Below are 18,371 nucleotides of genomic sequence, written 5' to 3'. Positions count from 1 at the left end.
GGGTTAATTCATGAGTTGGTTGAATGCCAATTTCGTGGCAAAGAATGTTATTATTTATGGACAATTCTTTGTTGAGTTGCATTCAATTTTGAGGTTGATGCAATGGTTGAAAAGTGAAACATTTTAAAGCCTTTTAACAAAAATGCAAACACAATCTGGGGGGGGGGGATCAATTCTTTATACCATGACAAACATAGAAGCCAAAATATTCAACTTGCCATTTGTCAAATATATATATATTTCTTCTTTTGGCTAATAAACCCAAACACAAGAAACAAACTCCAAAACACAACATTTGACGGAAGTAAAAACACCAACTTTATTCATCCATAACACCCTCCAAACATTAAATCATATATAAATATATATTTTTTGAATCAAAGAAATAAATCCACCATGCAGTTTCCTCAAAAATAAATTTTCATAAAAACTAATAAATATCAGGTAGCCAAAATCACACGATATATCCACACATTTTTGTACATCACAAACAATTTAAAATCACACATGACATAATAAAGGGAAGGCTTAAAGTTCCCAATCGGGTATATATTCCCAATTGGGTAAGTTCAGTAACACTAATCCAGAAGAGAGGGTGCCAGAACTGGGCCAGTGATTTACTTTTGTTTTTGTACTAACAAATATCCATGGTTGCTTCGCTATACCTTGGTGTACAAATGGGAATGTTAACACCCACAGCTACTTGAATACAATACCAGGGGTCCATTTCACGAAGAGTTGGGACCAGTCTTACTCGTCCTAACTTAGGATTAATCTCAAGGTCTGCATGCTACAGTGCAGGGTTAGGACTCGTCCTAAGTCCTAAGATAAGTGAGAAAGAAGTTTGTAAAATCGATTGCTGGAGTTTAAGTTAATGGTGGAAGTGTCAATAAACAACTATGGTTGCTTCTCTTCATCTAGGTGTAAAAATGGAGAATTTAGCTCCCACAAAATCAATTGTCGTTACCAAGTTAGTGAAAAGGTAATGATGTTCACGTAAAAATACATCAGTAAAAAAATTGCTTAAATTGTAATTTTAAACTCAAACTTCATAATTAATAAAACACAAAAAAATGGAAAGTGTTCAGACATAATTTTCTCATTTTTGGGTGTGACAGAAGGAACTGCGTAATCAATCATGTCCATCAAGCAGCGAAATATTAGCGAACTGAAAGTCCGAAATCAGTTTCACACAATATGCAAATGCAATTTACTTTACAGCTAGTAAACTCATTTTGCTCGCTAGAGGTTCAACAAGGTTAGGCAGTTTTCTAAATTCCAGATCAAAAGTTGCAGCATTTTGTTGGAAAATAAATAAAACTCATCAATATGCAAGATCATAAAAAATATTTTCATAATTGTATCCTTGATATATAGGAGGAACAACACTTTTTTACACACTGGCCTTGTTAGGTATGTGAGTTTTATGTAACAATTTGGTAATCACAACCCACTGTTTGTTTATTTATACCATACAACCAACTAACTACCGTTGAAAATTTCTTTTCAAAAGGTTGTAACATTTTTTAATAAAGGGCTGAAAATATGGAGCAGTTATTTCCTCGCAACAAAAACAATCTACAAGTTGAGAACCTACTCTGAGAAATACCACCATCAGAAATGCTTCTCATACTCAAATTTTTGGGGATAAAAAGTGATTTATTCTTTTGTCATGACAGGATCTGACTTGTACACACTTTCCAAAACTCAAAGCTCTAACCAAAATATAAAGAATTCTTCCAAAAAATATGACAATGGTTTGACAAAAGATTTGTGAATATACCAAGAATCAATATTAGAGTATGGAAAACTTCGATTTTTTTTAATTTTTTATTAAGGACCCTGGACTTTCAATTGGATGTAAAATCATAAAGAGGCATCAAGATGGGTGAATTTGATTAGCTTCCTGATCTGCCCCTGGTACGTTCGATTAGCTTTGACGTCATTACAGGGGCTCACCCTGGTCAGCCCCAAATGCCCTGCTTGTGGAGTGGGTCACGTGGGGCTGGCCCGAGGTGCATTCTGACCATGAGAGGATGAGTGATCGTTCGTTTACCTCTTGTCAGAGACCCAGGGAAGCTAATCGAAGGCACCATATAAAATAATGATGGGTAGTTTTAGTTATCACGCCACAAAAACTAACACTAACATTTGACTTATGTTATCTTTATAATTTTAGCTTTAAAAAAGAATTTCAAGATGATGACTCTTCATAAATATTTTCAATATGTTATAAAAAAATCTGTTTTAATTTATTAATCTTGTTTAATTTCAGCAACCATTACGTCTTGAAAGGTGAATTTTGGTTTGTTTCTTTGGCTATGAGTTCTTGGATTTCAGTTTGTAGAAGACCTGGCTCCATGAGTATGGAAGTGTCTCGGCTCAGATCGGTTAAAGCTGACGTTACCACTGTACAAAGGAAAAAAGAAACGATAAACAATTTAGAAACGACAATCAAAACTTTAAAGGGAAAAATGCAACAGGCTAGGGGTCCTAGATATGATTCAAGTTAGCCACTTTGTTTCCTTCACCAAAGCACATTGGGAAAGCGCAACTCCCAAAAATGCATTTGTTACTTCTCGTCTTGACAACGACAATGTTCTTCTCTACAGTCTTCCTAACAACCAGATTTCCCGACTTCAACGGCTCCAAAATACTGCTGCCCGCATAGTGACACTGTCTAGAAAATCCTGTTCTAGCGCTCCCATTCTGAAACAACTACACTGGCTCATTGTCCACAAAGCTATTAATGGCAAGGCTCCCCACTATATTTCTGAACTGCTTCAAGTTTACACTCCATCAAGGAATCTTCGATCAAAGTCCATGCTTCTCCTCATTGAACCCAAGTCTCGGGGTGACAGGGCTTTTTCTTCAGCTGCGCCACGCATCTGGAACTCTCTACCACTTAATCTTAGATCTTGTCTTTGTACCACACAATTCAAATCTCTTCTCAAAACTTATCTTATGTCACAGGTTTTCAATGACTAATTTTGTTGTGTCTGTTTTTCTGTTTTGTGTCGTTTTGTTTTTGAACACCCAGCAGGGTGGATATGTGCGCATTACAAGTCTTAATATTATTCTTATGCTTATTAAATTTTTGCGTTTAGCGCAATGAGCACTTTTATGGATTTTTGCGCTTTATAAGTTTTCCTTATTATTATTATTTATATTATTATTAAGACGTGATACTCACACTTCCGAAGTGGTTTAAGCCGACAGCATTCCTCAGTCCAATCATGAACTACACGGTCAAAATCACTGACTTGAGACGAACTTACGGCCATCATATAGGTGTCAAACAACGGCCGCACTATCAGGCTGAACTGTTATCATATAGACAGTAAAGGAAACTAAAATCTCATAGTTTTGTGGAGTTGAACAAGAACCAATTGACTAGAGTGAGACTTGAATCTGCCACTTATGTATTATTGGAATAATCAACTAACTACAGGGGTTCTAATTTTGGGCTGAACAAAGAAATCTTGACAAGAGCAGGGCTTGAACCAACGACCTTCAGATTAGCGTTCTGGCACACTATCAACTAGCCTATGTTGGCGGTCTCTCTATTTTGCCAATATATTTTTGGGGGGTGTCAGTTACACAGTGTTTCACATGGGTCTCATAGCTCAAAAAGCCATTCTGGAATAAACAATAAGGGCTTTAAGATGCCCGTAGATAAAGCGCTATATACACGATGTGCCCTCATAACATGATTCGCGCGCATACCGCAGAGCAAAACCTTTGTGTTTTGGCAGCCAGCTAGAAAGTGTATGCAATGTTACCATAACTACACGTCTTTTTGCCCGACGAAACATGACGTATACAGTGTTTTGTCAATTTGAATGTAAACATAGGTCACATCGTCTATGCATATATGTAAGAACCAGGTTTACAATTATCTTCATGACCCAACAGTAAGAAAACTAATACAAGATTTTATTTAAGGCAAAAGTGCATGCTAAAGGATACAATCCAAAACCTCCAGTTTTTCTTCATTCTTTTGTGGAGGTATGTCTCCATCATATTCTTTAACTGCGTGTCACTCTGAGTGTTCACTGGTGCCCCGCTGTCTGGTAACTCATCTTGATACGTGCTGCAACAAGAGAGTGATATATAGATCAAAGGTCCGCTTGCCTTGCTGCCTTTCCAGCAGTGCATTGCTGTCCAAACGCCGATTAAAGACACTGGACACTATTGGTAACTGTCAAAAACCAAGTCTTCTCAACATATGCACAAAATAACAAACCTGCGAAAATTTGAACTCAAGTGGTCATCGAAGTTGCGAGATAATAATAATGGAAAAGAAAAAAAACCCTTGTCACACAAAGTTTTGTGCTTTCAGATGCTTGATTTTGGGAACTCAAAATCTAATTCTGAGGTCTCAAAATCAAATTCGTGGACAATTACTTCTTTCTCGAAAACTATGTTGCTTCAGAGGAAGCCATTTCTCACAATGGTTTACACCATCAACATCTCTCCGTTGCTTGTAACCAAGTTTGTGCAAACACTTACTTTGGTTTACTACCAAAAGTGTCCACTACCTTGAAAACACCCGAAAATCAGTCACAAGTCATTCTGGCTAGTTCAGTGTTGAAAGCATAAAAAAGGAGTTCATTATGTACTCACTCAATTTCTTTCTTCAGCGACAAAACTTCTCCTTTAAGTTTGTCGCTGGTGTTTCTCAGATCTTCAACTTCTTGTTTCATCGTAACGATGTGCTCATGGGCTGAAAAAGAATACACAAATTTGTTGCATACAACAATGGTAATAATAAGTTCAAATAGTAAGTTGAAGAACAATTTTACAATTCTATTACATTGAAGAAAATTCAGTCAAAATACTTTAAAAAAAGTTATTTTATCAATCATATTATCACCAATCAAATAAAACTTGTGCTTTGATTTGGCCCAATCACCACATCAGGCCAAGAATTACACGTATACTACCAAGGCCACGGGTTTCATTGCCCCTGGTCTTGGCGCCCCTTCAAAAGTTTCACATTGACTTTCAGTTTTTTCAATGGAAGTGCCCTTTGCAAAATGGAGATGGCTTGGCCCCTTTAATGATGAAGTTCCAGGTCTGCCGCATGTTACACTCAACGTCATTCAAAAAAAATGAAAATAACCCACCTTTCTGCAGCATGCCTGCCGTGCTACTTTTGTTTGATTCAGTGGCATTCCTCAAGCTTGGGACCACTCTTTGGATTTCATCGAGACCGGATTGGATGTTAAACCTACGCTTGTGTTCCGACTGAAGGTGTTTGTACCGACGTCGTGTTTCCTGAGAATGAACAGAACAATCTCTTGTTGAACTATCATTTGTTTAGCATGTTAAAATTGTAATGACATGTCTATGATGTCTTACACATCTTTATGACCACTTTTTCGATACCTTTAGAGGAATGATGCATTCTTGAATTTGTTCCAGTCCTCTATTTTCATAGACTTGTGGACAAGTAAATAACTGTTAACTGGTGATAGTGTTCTGACTCTCTCCACGATCCCGCGACTCGGGCAGCTTTGACCAAAAGCAGTGATCTCGCAAGAGCAGTATTCAGTCGTGGAAACCCAAAACAATCACCAGCACCACGACTCGACTATCACCACTACAAAGTCAAACCATTAAAAACTTGTTTGCAAGTCTTCTATTTTCAATCAAACACAACAAACAATTAATATGCAAATAAGTCAGCGAATAACTTACCTTCTCGCCACTACTGTCTGGGGTTTTCCTCCGCTTTGCTTGTGGTGTTGGAAACTATAAAGAAGAGCAGAAAGAGACTTATTGACACAGGGTTAAAGTTCAGGTTGGGGTCGCCGTTTTTTCTCAGTTTTTATAAGTTTTCATTTGCCTTTTTTCTAAACAAGCCCCTTTTCTTTATATTCTTGTGAGAATGTAAACTAATACAACGTTTGAATGTTAATGAAAAATATTTTCAAAACATTGAAAGTATCACAAGAGTATAAATTGTGTTATTTTACTCTGGAAATGTCATAATCCCTTAAGTCCAGATTTCAAACGGGGTGGGGTTGGGTCACTGACATTAAATGTGGGGGGGGGGTAATTGAAAAGGGATGCTTTTTAGAAAATGGTTGATCCAGTCAGACCACGCTTAAAGAATTTTGACTGGTGTTCAGGTGTTAACTGGCCTTTGACCAGCGGGACACTGTTAAGGAAGAATGTTGTGACTGCTTTAGTGTGAGGGGAGTGTACTCACATCAAACTCTGTGCCTTCTGTCATGCTCCCAGGAGAAGAGGCAGCACCTATGGTTACACACGGTCACAGAAAGGTAGGGGAATAGGGTGACAGACAGGGTTGGGAATAGGGTCACAGATGGGTTGGGAATAGAGCGACAGATGAGGAGTGGAATAGGATGACAGAGGGGTGGGGAATATGGTCACAGATGGGGGTGGGGAATAGATTGACAGACATAGTGAGAAATAATGGTCACGAACACGGTGGGGGATAGGGCAAGAAGAGGTCAGAAATTTGTTTTGAGGGAAGATAGTCGGAAGATCGGCACGGAGAGAGATGGAGACAAATGGTGACAAAAAATGGTGTGGGGGTTTCAGAGAAATGGCGGTAGGGATAAAAAGGGGTAAAGATTGTGATGATTGGGAGAGAGAAAATACAAAATTGAGGATTAGAGAAACTGCAATAACATTTCAATTCTGCTGTAAAATCGGGTTAAAAAGGGTTATTTGGTTATTTGGGGTTTTAAATAATTGCACGAAAATGTTTTTTCATGTGAAGGTACTCATTTTCAACTTAAATATGAATAGTTCTTGATATCTTGCATAATAAACTTTGATGAATTTTCCTACAAAAAAAAATCTAAAATTTCTATGGGGAAAAAGGTATTTTGATTAATTCACACAAAAAACAAATGCATTTATGAAAACAAGTGCATGTTTCGTCAACAATTGCAAGAGCATGATAAAAGGCAAGGAGAAACTGGAAATGAAGACGTTATTAAAATTTCTTTTTTTTTGCCTGAAAAGAATTTTTGTTTTTTTGTTTCCATCTGAAATTGAAAGAAAGATTGTAATTAGCATAATATTGAATTTCTTCAACAAAACATTTAGAGGATTTTGGGGGATTTGCTGTTTTTGGGTAAATTAAAATGAAGAGCAAGTATAGTGTTAATTTCCCCCTGCAGAGAAAAAAAAGGAACAAAATGGGAATTCACATGTTGGCTGCAAAGAAAGGGGGAAAAAATCAAATTTGAAAAAAAATTTGTTGATAGAAAAAAAATGGAGTCCTGTCAAAAAAACAAAAAACACATTTTTAGATTGTCTACCATTCACAAGTTAGTGATAACTGCAGAAAAGCAATTTTAAGTGATTGACATTTTCAACATCAAACTGCTAAGAAAGGGGTTAAAAATTTGAATTTAGAATTTAGAACTAAAAGTTCTTATTCATTGGCAGGGCGGGCAATTCTCTGGCAAGTGAGGTGGTCTTAAACTTTGTGCGGGCAACCCACCCTCCCAAAATCCATATGTTGAGAACACTGCCAAAAAGTATTTAAATGATATACATTTACAAATAAACTTAAAATGGTAGACAGTCTTGTAAAGTCTAGGGTAATGTAAGCAGCCAATCACAATTAGCCACATGTCAGACATTATTGAACCCTTGCAGAACCAGCCAAAATACCATATCACATGTACAATTTGTGCCTGGTATCCCGCTCATTTCTGCCAACCAGAAAATTTGGAAGCAGTGTTTTATGCTTTAGCAGCTGTATGAATCTGGGCCCGTTGCTTCTTGAGATTGGCTACACATTAACGACTGCAATCATTTTGTGCTTAAAAAATTCACGCAGAAAAAAAGAAAACTAAAACAAGAAAAGCATTTAAAAATCTGTTCTGCCACGACTTTTTCAACAAATTTGTTGGACTATTTCACAAACAATTTGTGAAAGTACTATTTCAAAGCAAGAGTGCAATTTAAACACTCATAACACGAGTAAAAGTGAATTGAGAAGGAAATGTCAGTTCATGATTCTACATGGATGCAACGAAGGTGATTGCCTCCATGCCCCATGGTCATTGCCTTGGTGCCCTTGAAATGCTCCAGTTGAATTTTTCTAATTTCCTCATAGGGTGCCCTTTACCATGGAGAAAAATGCCTTGGTGCCCTTTACTGGCCTGAATCGTCGTGGCAGCACCAAACAGCAATAAAACAAACAAAAACACCACTGGGCGGACACTGCGCAACCATGGCTATACTTGCCGCATACCGAACGCAGTATGCGAACGGTCATCAACAATGTTGTTTTCAATTTTGCGACAGTTAAGCATTTTTTTACGAAAGCCCCTTCGATTATATTTCCAAAAGTCCTGCGACGGCTACCCTGTTTTTTTTTCCTCCAGAAAAAAACTGAGGTGGAGGGGTTTACTCACTGGAAGCCGTGGAAGGGTGGTGGCTGGTTAACAGGAGGGGGCTCAAATTCGTCTCCGTACGAGCCTCAGGTTTGCCAAGGTCTTTAGTCTCGGACTATGGAAATATATATTGTGTAAAAAAAGGGGAATGATAGCTTGATTAGAAGAATAGATATTGAAGAAAAAAAAAGGTTAAACTTATCAATAACATTTGGTTTGCCGTAATACCAAGTGTCAAACTTCTTTAATTTTTAAAAGGTTTCTACACTCCTTCCCAATCAATGAAAATTTTGTACGGGAATTCTGTGTATTATTATAAACTTGTTCACCTCTAAAAATATCTCTTATCTCAATAAATGTTCTTAAAGAACATCTTACAAAAATAGTTAATGGCCTGACATTTCGACATCAGCCATGCTAGCAGAGTCTTTCTCAAAGGCTAACAGGACATATTGTCATGTCTTAACAGGTTTAGAACTTAAAAAAAGTGTTGAAACTTTCCAGAATTGTTCTTTTGTGAATTTGTTTTCAATTGTTTCCATAAATACCTACCTTTCCCATGTATGCAGTGTACGATGCAGAGTCTGCAAACACAACAGTTTGACTAACTCTCGGACTTCTCTCGTTGGAATTCTTCCTACTGTGGGAGCGTTCTGCTCAGAAGAAAAAAGAACAACATTAATCCAGAACAGGCAAGTAATATGTCTTCTTAAGTCTTAAGAATGCCATGCTTTCGCCTTTTTTAAGTCCAGAAACTAAAACTAGCTGTTGCCAACTGGAGAGCAATGTATTCGAAAAATAGCCTAATGTTTTGACCCTAGCAGAGTCTTTCTCGAAGGCTCAGAAAAAGACTCGGCTTGAGCCTAAACGTATAGTAATTGTAATACTTTTCCTAATGTGCTAAGGTATTGAAAAAACTTTTCAGTTTTACATTTTCCAGTTGCATTAACACCAAATAATCAATATTGTTTATCCCCAAACCTCTTTTGATCTTATATGACGATGACGTGCTTGCAGTCGTCTTTGGAACTTGATGGTAGGAATACTGCTCAAACTCCATGGACTCTTCCAAGTAGGGTGTCATGTGACCAGGCGTCACATGACCTGGTGTCACATGGCCTGGAGTGACATACCCTGGTGTCACATGACCAGGTGTTACATGACCAGGTGTCACATGACCGGGTGTCACATGACCGGGTGTCACATGACCGGGTGTCACATGACCGGGTGTCACATGACCGGGTGTCCCATAACCAGGTGTCACATGACCAGGTGTCACATGACCAGGCGTCCCATGACCAGGGGTTCTATAACCAGGGGTCACATGGACGGGGGTCACCTGACCCGGTGTCCTTCGGCCTGATGTCACGTGACCAGGTGTGGTGTTGCCGGGAGAAGGCGTGTTATGTGGTGTGGAATACATTGCGCCGAAAACCACATTCTGGTCCATTGGTGCCATGGTGTCCAAAACGATCCCGTGAGGGAGCCCTCCAGCGTTCTTGATGAAAGCTGCGTTGGTGCTGGACAGGCCTCCTTGAGACATGATCCCCTGTGGGAATACGCCGTTGGTGACGGACACATCGGAAGAGCCACCTGCGAAGGACCAGTTAACTCCTGTTGAGGGAACAGACTGTGGGAGGTTTGAATACGGCTCGCTGACTTGCACGTCTGGGTTCCCTTGCGTTGCCCCATCCCTCCAGAATGTCTCATTGCTGCCGACGCCAGCTGCGGGTTGAGCTTCAGATGGAAGATTCCAATTATAGCCTACCTCTTGTTGCTTAGCACTTTGCTGTTGTTGCTGTTGTAACTGAGCTGCTAACATGTAGATGGCGTCGTTTATATCTACCCCAGAATTCAAACACTGTTGGTTCTTGACCATTGTTGGACTCGGAGGCTCCTGCTTCATTGGTTGTGATGTGTGATAAACCTGCAAAATAATTTACAATTCAAATATAAGAATCTACAAACATCTTCAATTAATGAAGGCTTCCCTCTATATCTCAGAACTACTTAAAGTTTACACGTCAAGGAATCTTCAATCCAGACCATGCTTCTCCTCAATGAACTTGAGTCTCGACACTCCTGGGGTGACAGTCCTTTTTCTTTAGCCACGCCATGCATCTGGAACTCTCTAACACTTTATCTTAGACCTTGTCTTTGTACCACAAAATTCAAATCTCTTCTCAAAACTTATCTTATGTCAAAGGTTTTCAAGAACTAATTTTGTTTGGTAACCAATAGACTAACTAACTTTGGGGGCACCTTGTCACGTTAAGGCACATCCCACTTGAGTCAAGCTAACCTGACTATTATTAGTGTCAGTTTTTATGGAATATATTTTGGTCAGACTTACAGTTGACCCAGTTGTCATTGCGGACACTTCATACGTTGCAGATGAATCCACTTGCATTGCAGTGACTCCAGGCCCTGAAGCCACTGCCTCGAATATGGGGGGCATCTGCCCGTAGCTGCTGGACGTTGTAGAGGGGTAGTTACTGGTCTTGGTTTGATTGGAGCTTCCTTGGTAGCTGACTTGAGGCCAGTGTTGGGTCGACGACGACGTCGAGGTGGGGAAGGAAAGACTTCGGGAGGCAGTGGCAGGGTTCGGTGCAGCCGTGACGAAATAGGGACAGGTCGATGGATTAGAAGACCCTGGCCTTTCCTCGTTGACGGTCTTTACGAGAAAGGTACAATAATAATAATATATTTGATTTATATAGCTCCTAATATAAAGTTATCTCTTAGCACTTTACAAAGAATATCAAATAAATAACATTTGAAAGATATCCAATGGTCACATAGTAGGAGGGTTAAAGTAGTCACCCCATAGTTTACATCTCTGTGTTAAGCAAAGTGCGAACTTGACGACTGCAACTTACCGTGAAGGTCCCAAGGGCCATAGAGTCGTTGAAGGCACTCATACTGTTGTCTGAGTTTATAATACTATCTGGAAACTCTATCAGACTACGCAAGTCAAACTTGGTCGGGGTTTTACTGAGAGTGTCTGAAATAAAAGAAAAACAAGTTGTTACATTTCACTTAATTAGTACAGGCATGGAAGTCAGCAATTCTATTTAATTGCTTAGAAAACTAAACTTAGATGCACAACTCTACATTAACAGACCTAATTTTACACGAAAACAAGCTTAAGTTCCTGCTATTTTTTTACCTTGAAGCGAGTCTAAAGTGTCCATGAAATCGTCGTCAAAGTCTGGTTCCAACTGCATCAACCCGGGTTGGATGACGTCGGCATTGTATACATGACGAGCTGCTCAAAAAGAAAGAAAAATATCAGAAAAATAGCACTCACTAACCTACGGCATCTAAACCCCCCCATCACACCAAACTTGTTCTCACTACGTACTGAAAAACATTAGAGCTGAACAGGCTTAAACTGTGTGCAAAGCTCGGACAGGTTTGATCGGAAATGGTGCTCCAGAACATTGAGCCTGCTAAAAAATTGTAGCCGAACATTCCCTATTGCAATCAGACGGAGTGGCAACATACTTTAAACGGGAAGGCTTACTTTGAATGAAATTGACGTACTTGGGTCACGTTATAGACATAGTCTGGCAAAGCTATAAATTCTGGCCAGGCCCAAATGTTCGGACATTTTGAGAACTAGTTTGGTGTGAACTAGCCTTGCCAACTACTTTTTTAAAGACTCAACACAGATTATAACAATTCTGTCTCACTTACTGATTTTCTTGGGGTGTGGAACAGAGAAATGTTTCTTCTTGCTGATGAAGAGAGTGTCGGAGAAATCCTTTAGGGTGTCCTCGTTGGCTAGGGTGCATGCAGACATAGGGGACAACGGAGGGTGCGACATATTCAAGTCTATTGCATTCTCTTCTGCATTGTCTACTGGCGGTGAACTTGAAGCTACGGGCGGCTAAAACAAACAACGAAAAAGGTGGAATATTTTTAACCCTCAGAGTGCTTACTTAAAGGCAAATTATACCTCTGTTTTGAGGGGAACTGTTGATTGTTTTAATTCGCTATAAATGTAATTGTAATTGTATACATTAAACAAACCTGTGATATTTCATTTGAAGAGGTGGTAGCATTTTTTGAGATATTGGTGAAAATTTGAAGCAGTTTTGTCCAAACAGTAAGAATACAAACTTTGCTTAACCATTTCCTGCTTAGCAGGGATAAGCAGGACACCAGCCACAAATTGTACATGTTATGTGCTAGATTGGTTGGTAACCTTATTCTGGTAAGCATAATGTTATTGTGCTTAGCTGCAGTTGAGCGTAATATCCACTCTATGAAATCAAGCCCTGTTGTCAAGTGGGGATTTCTAGCATACTGTTGCTGTGCTCAAGCAGTTATTGGGCCCTAGACTAAGGCTTACCTTTATTGTTGTTGTTGATAAATCCAGGTGATAGAGGCGCCATTTTCTGTAGTCTCTGAGGACGGAACCAACTTGTGATTGGTTGTACTGTATGCTGCCAGTCGTTCCACGTCCACTCTGAATTGCGTCAGCCTTTTGAAAGAACAAAATAATGACTCAAACTTATTCTCTTAAATTTCACTCACTGGCTTTAGTGAGTTTCATTCACTGGCTTTAAGAGCTTCCCTCACTAGCTTAGAGGTCTTACTCACCAGGTTAGCGAGGTTAGCTCACTGGCTTAACAAGTTTCTTTCACCAGCTTAGCGAGTTTTACTCACTGGCGTAAGAGCTTCACTCAATAGCTTAGAGGTTCCACTCACCAGCTTAGCGAGTCTTACTCACCAGGTAAGCGAGGTTTACTCACTGGCTTAACAAGTTTCACTCACTAGCTTAACGAGTTTCACTCATCGACTAAGCGAGTTAACTTAACCGTTTAGAAGCTTCATTCACCAGCCACGCAGTTTCCCTCACCGGCATAACAAGTTTTATTGACCAACTTAGTAAGTTTTTTGCATTGACTTAGCCACTAACCAGCTGAGTGGACTTCACTCATCAGCTTAGAGAGGTTCATTCACTGGCTTAGCGAGCTTCATTCACCAGCTTAGCGAGTTTCACTCACCAGCTAGGCGAGTTTCACTCACCAGCTGAGCGAATATCACTCATGGGAAATGACAGAAGCTGAAGAATGTACTTACCTGAAGGGTGGGGCGCCGTGTTTCCGGAAGCTGGGGATCAAAATGGCAGCCAATGGGCTTCTTGTTCTTCACGACTTTAAAAGAAAATTTGAGTATCAATAGTTTAATAATTATTCTGGGTATTATTCAAAGGACCTTAAAACTATTACAACACCCAAAATATGGGGCACTGCTTCAAGTCTCATTTGTGGGCTTAACTATTCCAATGTGGGCATAACTATGTGGGCTAAACTATTCCAGAAACCTAAGCACTAAGCAGTATTTACTGCATCAGCTTTATGAAATTGATTTACTTAAGCTATTATTGTTAAGCAGAAAATACTGCTTAGCGAAAGTCATTGGGGGCATAATTAAAAATGTATGTTAACTTTACGGAATTTTTGCTGATACGAAGTTTACATTTGACAACCCCAAATCAGGGACTTACATTGGATATGCCAGCTCCTCCAGATGGCACTGTTGATGCGCAGTTTGTCCGCCCATGACCACCGAGGTTGGGACAGAAGTCTGGGTTTGGGATACTTCAGATGGATTCCTTTTCCTTCATGTCTGTTTAAAAAAAAAACATTAATATAAAAATTCAAGATCAATCTCAATTCTTTGGCAAATGGGTGGAGAGAAGCAATTATGGTTTAGGTAACTTGTAAAGTGTCTTGCTCAGGTCAGGGACACTATCACGACCGGTGTCGCATGTAATTATGTCCTCTATGCAATACTATCCGGAGGACATTATTGCACATGCAATAATGTTCGCCGGACAGTTTTGCATATATGCAATCGTGTCCGCCCGTACGCTGCTGCAAAATGCAATTGTGTCCGCCCGGACACTTTTGCATATATGCAGTTGTGTCCGCCCCCATGCAAAACCGTCCTTGCAGTAAATAAAACGCCCTTAGACGACGGAAAACATTCGCCTTCTCACAACCCAAGTGCATGTCATGAATGACATTGGAAATGTTTGGCCGTTGGGTATTCGCTGCAATCATAAAATACGTGAATAATCTCCATTTAAAATACGTAGGTTCAGTGCATGCACGCTTGCTTACGCGCCCGCAACATGCGTGTACAGTCATGTACATGTCCACCGGACGGTATTTGCATAGCCACGGACACGATTGCATATGCAAAAGTGTCCGGAGCGGACAGTATTGCATGGCGGACACATTGCATCTGACATCGGGACTCGACACAACAACAAAAATTCCAATTTTTTCTTTTGACAAAAAGACCTTACAACCAAAATAACATTTTATAAACTTTTCAAATCAATTCAATCGACACAGGTTATTAATATTATTCTCAACTAAAATGACTAATTTATACAACGTTTTCATCAACTACCAGCTGCCACTCACTAAACATGCTTAACTTAGTCAGAGCAGAGAGATCTTGCATTATTATATTATTTATTATACATTTATTAATTATATCGTAGGAGGTCCTGTTTTCGAGGTGTCCCTAAAATCGTGGCAAATCTTTTACCTCTCTGTGCACAATGTAAAACAGTCCCTAGATAACAAATTTGTGGTTTTATTTGCCAAGCAAAGAGTCTCCTCTCCCTTGACCAAAACTTAGAAACACGTAAGGCTCCACTGGTTATTTGCACTTGTAAATGAAAAAAAGTTTGGTATTTTAGGCATGCGCCTTATATCATTTTCTAATATTTTCAGAGATTTTTTTTTTTTTAACCCTCATATCAATATTAATATTAATATTAAAATTTAAACATCAGCTTGTTGATTCAATTATCACTGTTTATTCATACGCTTTATTATGAATATTAATAATAATAATAATAATAAAATAAATTTAAAAAAAAAAGATTGAAAGCCAGAATTTATTCACACTTTTTATTATTATTATTTTTATTTTTTTGTTGCAAGTTACCATGGTAATTTTTTAAATTTAATATAAAAATATTGTGAACAAATTGAAGTACAACTGCTGGCTATAGAGTCGTCATACACACAGAGTCTCAAAGAACACTAGTAGTCACTGCAGATGTTTCTTCCATGTATGGCTTCACCGGGAAAACATACTTTCTCATTTGCCGTGAAAACAGGAAAAACTCAAAACAAATGGGGCCAGTTGATTTCTCCGATTTCTACCTCCATGGTTGAAGTCATCGAAGGTGTGTGGTGTGAACATATCAATGTCCATCAAGTCTTAATATAATTATGTTTGCATACTTCATAATAAACAAATGAAGATAATTAGGGCATCGGTTGATATATGTCATCATTATTTTTTCCAAATTCAAAGAAAAAGGCATAATACCGTGAAAACTGGTAAGAGGAGGAAATATGATTATGCAAGTCAAAAACTTTGTGTGACTAGACTTAGTCAGTGTTACTTAGTTAGAGGGAAAAGTTTCCGTATGGCGCCACCACTTTTTCATTCGAAATAAAATAATATAGTATCTAATTTACCTGACTGACATATCCCTTTTTGTAAAAATGAGTGAAAAAGTGGTGGCGCCATACGGAAAGTTATCCAGTTAGAGTCCTAGACTAGAGTATTGCAAAACATGTTGAATAAAACAATTTTAAAACAAATGTCATTATTTCAAATTTGACCTCTTACCCATTTTGCCCGAGAGCAAGTGTCATACAATCAAACAGGTCGATGATGGATTCCTGGCTATTCGCCCGAGACGTCATCTGCGAACCAGGCCGTGAAGAGGCTCTGGAGCCCGGCAGGGAGTTCGAGGCCGACCGCGGTCGGGACGATATTGAGTCCGTAACCGGATGTTTCGCCGTGGACGATTTCGTCGAAGAATCACTCCCATTTTCACCCCCAATAGAATACTTCGTCGGGACTGAATCGGAACGATCTGATCTCGTCATCTTTATACTTGCATCTCCGTCCCGACGAGTCATGTTGGGCATGTTGTGTTGACGTGCTTGGTGGGAATTTTGTCAAAACTTGCCGGCATGTTTTCGGGACATTATTTACACGATTTCGTCCGCCATACTTTTTTGTCTCATCAACGAAACGGTGCCAACTTCTTGTACCTGTCACACGAGAGGGCGCGCGCGCGCCACTTCGCTCCCCAGCGCCTTGCATGCTTGTCGTCCTAGCTAGCTAGACTGGCCCACCACCATTGATCTCCAATGAGGGCGCTATGCTGGTTTAACGGTGGTATTTTGCTTGCACGTGAAAATTTAACGGTTGTGTTAAATACCGCCCTCTTACGTGTGGACAACTGCTGCTTTATGATTGGTCTATTGCGCGTAAGTTAATAACCAAGCTTTATGATTGGTCTGTTAAGCGTAAGCTTACGCGCAACAGACCAATCATAAAGCAGCATATTATTTTTTTTTTAATTTTTTTTTTTTTATCCCCGATGCAAATTTAACATCTATTACATAAAGCAGCAGTTGTCCACACGTTGGAGGGCGGTATTTAACACAAATATTGGTCTGTTGCGCGTAAGTTAATAACCAAGCTTTATGATTGGTCTGTTAAGCGTAAGCTTACGTGCAACAGACCAATCATAAAGCAGCAGTTGTCCACACGTAAGAGGGCGGTATTTAACACATGTTCGTCTGTTGCGCGTAAGTTAATAACCAAGCTTTATGATTGGTCTGTTAAGCGTAAGCTTACGTGCAACAGACCAATCATAAAGCAGCAGTTGTCCACACGTAAGAGGGCGGTATTTAACACAACCGTGAATTTTTCACCTGCAAACAAGATACCACCGTTAAACCAGCATAGCGCCCTCATTTTTTTGTGTTGGTGCAATAATTAAAAACACAGTCCACATGTCATGCGTGTCAACACGAAGACCACTCAGCTAGCAGGTCAACTTCAGTTCTGGAACTTTGAATTTGTTCATAATTTCTTCAATTTTTTGGCAGAACTTTCGCCATTTCTGTGGGTACAAACTACCATCTCTTCATGAGGGAATCCCAAACTAGAACTGATCGCAAGGAAGGTAAGCAAACACTGTCACTGCGCTTCGCTCACTCGGCAGGCACGGCAGAGATCCAATTACATTACCTTAATAAGGCTTAAAAATAGTAAAGGTCGAAGGTTTATCTTTTATCGCGATTCAGAATCGCAATGCATTTGTGGGTAGGCAAAGGGGTCAAAACAAAGAGTTATATGTAAGAACTAGAAGGCCCAGTGGAGTGCATTTTTTTGGTGACCCCAACCATCGGTTGAGCATTTTTGCATGTTCGGTTGAGCGCTGTGACGATGCGGTTCAGACCATACCAACCGATAACCGATTAAGACTTGGTTGTACTTTGGTTGGGGTCGCCAAAACACACCCTAGGCCTTATATGCGGCCCGGCAAGCGCTCGTGCGGCCATTTTGTAAATTGACAAAACAGCATCGCGAGCGTTACCAACACACACTCTCCCAAGTGTACTTAATAATATTCAAACGCTCATATAAAATGGCGCGCATGTCTCCTTGTGTTGTGGTCCCGTCGTGTTTGTATGTGCAAGCAGCATCACCAGGTTGCCCTCTAGTTCTTAATCTTATATACTATGGGTCTTAATTAGACCACGTAACTGGGGGGCTAGATTCCTTTTTTTGAAATTTTAAATAGCATCAGTTATTGATATTAATTTAGCATGTTTCCTCATAATATTTGGGGTACAGTGTATGTGTTTTTGGACCATCTTGAAGTAATTCATCTCACCGCCGAGGGTAAGAACTATCAACAACAAAAACACAAGACATACTTTTTGGCCCTCCTCGTGAACAAGATATGCAAAAATCTTTAAAAAAAATCAAGGCTTTCTGGTTAACAATCTAGCTGACACTGATAAATGTTGAACTCGTTTGCAGGTACAGTCAACTACATGGAACGTCACGGTGCCACTTTCGACAGAGTCACTTAATCATTTGGACCATCTCCAACCTTCAAGGTAGAAAAAAGTG

General features: G+C 39.5%; 1 protein-coding gene across 1 annotated transcript; it reads right to left on the bottom strand.

Annotated features, from left to right (window-relative positions):
* Positions 1–310: 310 nt before the first annotated feature.
* On the bottom strand, positions 311–16,482 carry LOC139945376 (uncharacterized). Its single transcript, XM_071942724.1, has 18 exons — positions 16,062–16,482; positions 13,906–14,027; positions 13,479–13,552; positions 12,745–12,876; positions 12,087–12,279; positions 11,557–11,655; positions 11,267–11,391; positions 10,741–11,061; positions 9,369–10,314; positions 8,940–9,040; positions 8,409–8,502; positions 6,218–6,264; positions 5,704–5,757; positions 5,130–5,280; positions 4,627–4,726; positions 3,970–4,093; positions 3,194–3,323; positions 311–2,409 (listed from the first exon to the last, which is right to left on the bottom strand). The coding sequence occupies exons 1-18, from the start codon at positions 16,364–16,366 to the stop codon at positions 2,282–2,284; spliced, it is 3,246 nt and encodes a 1,081-aa protein (XP_071798825.1). The 5' UTR covers positions 16,367–16,482; the 3' UTR covers positions 311–2,281.
* Positions 16,483–18,371: the final 1,889 nt, after the last annotated feature.

Source organism: Asterias amurensis, chromosome 12 (genome assembly GCF_032118995.1).
Source record: "Asterias amurensis chromosome 12, ASM3211899v1".
Lineage (NCBI taxonomy): Eukaryota > Metazoa > Echinodermata > Asteroidea > Forcipulatida > Asteriidae > Asterias > Asterias amurensis.
Note: the sequence above shows the minus strand (reverse complement) of the source record. Positions and strands in the feature narration are given on the sequence as shown.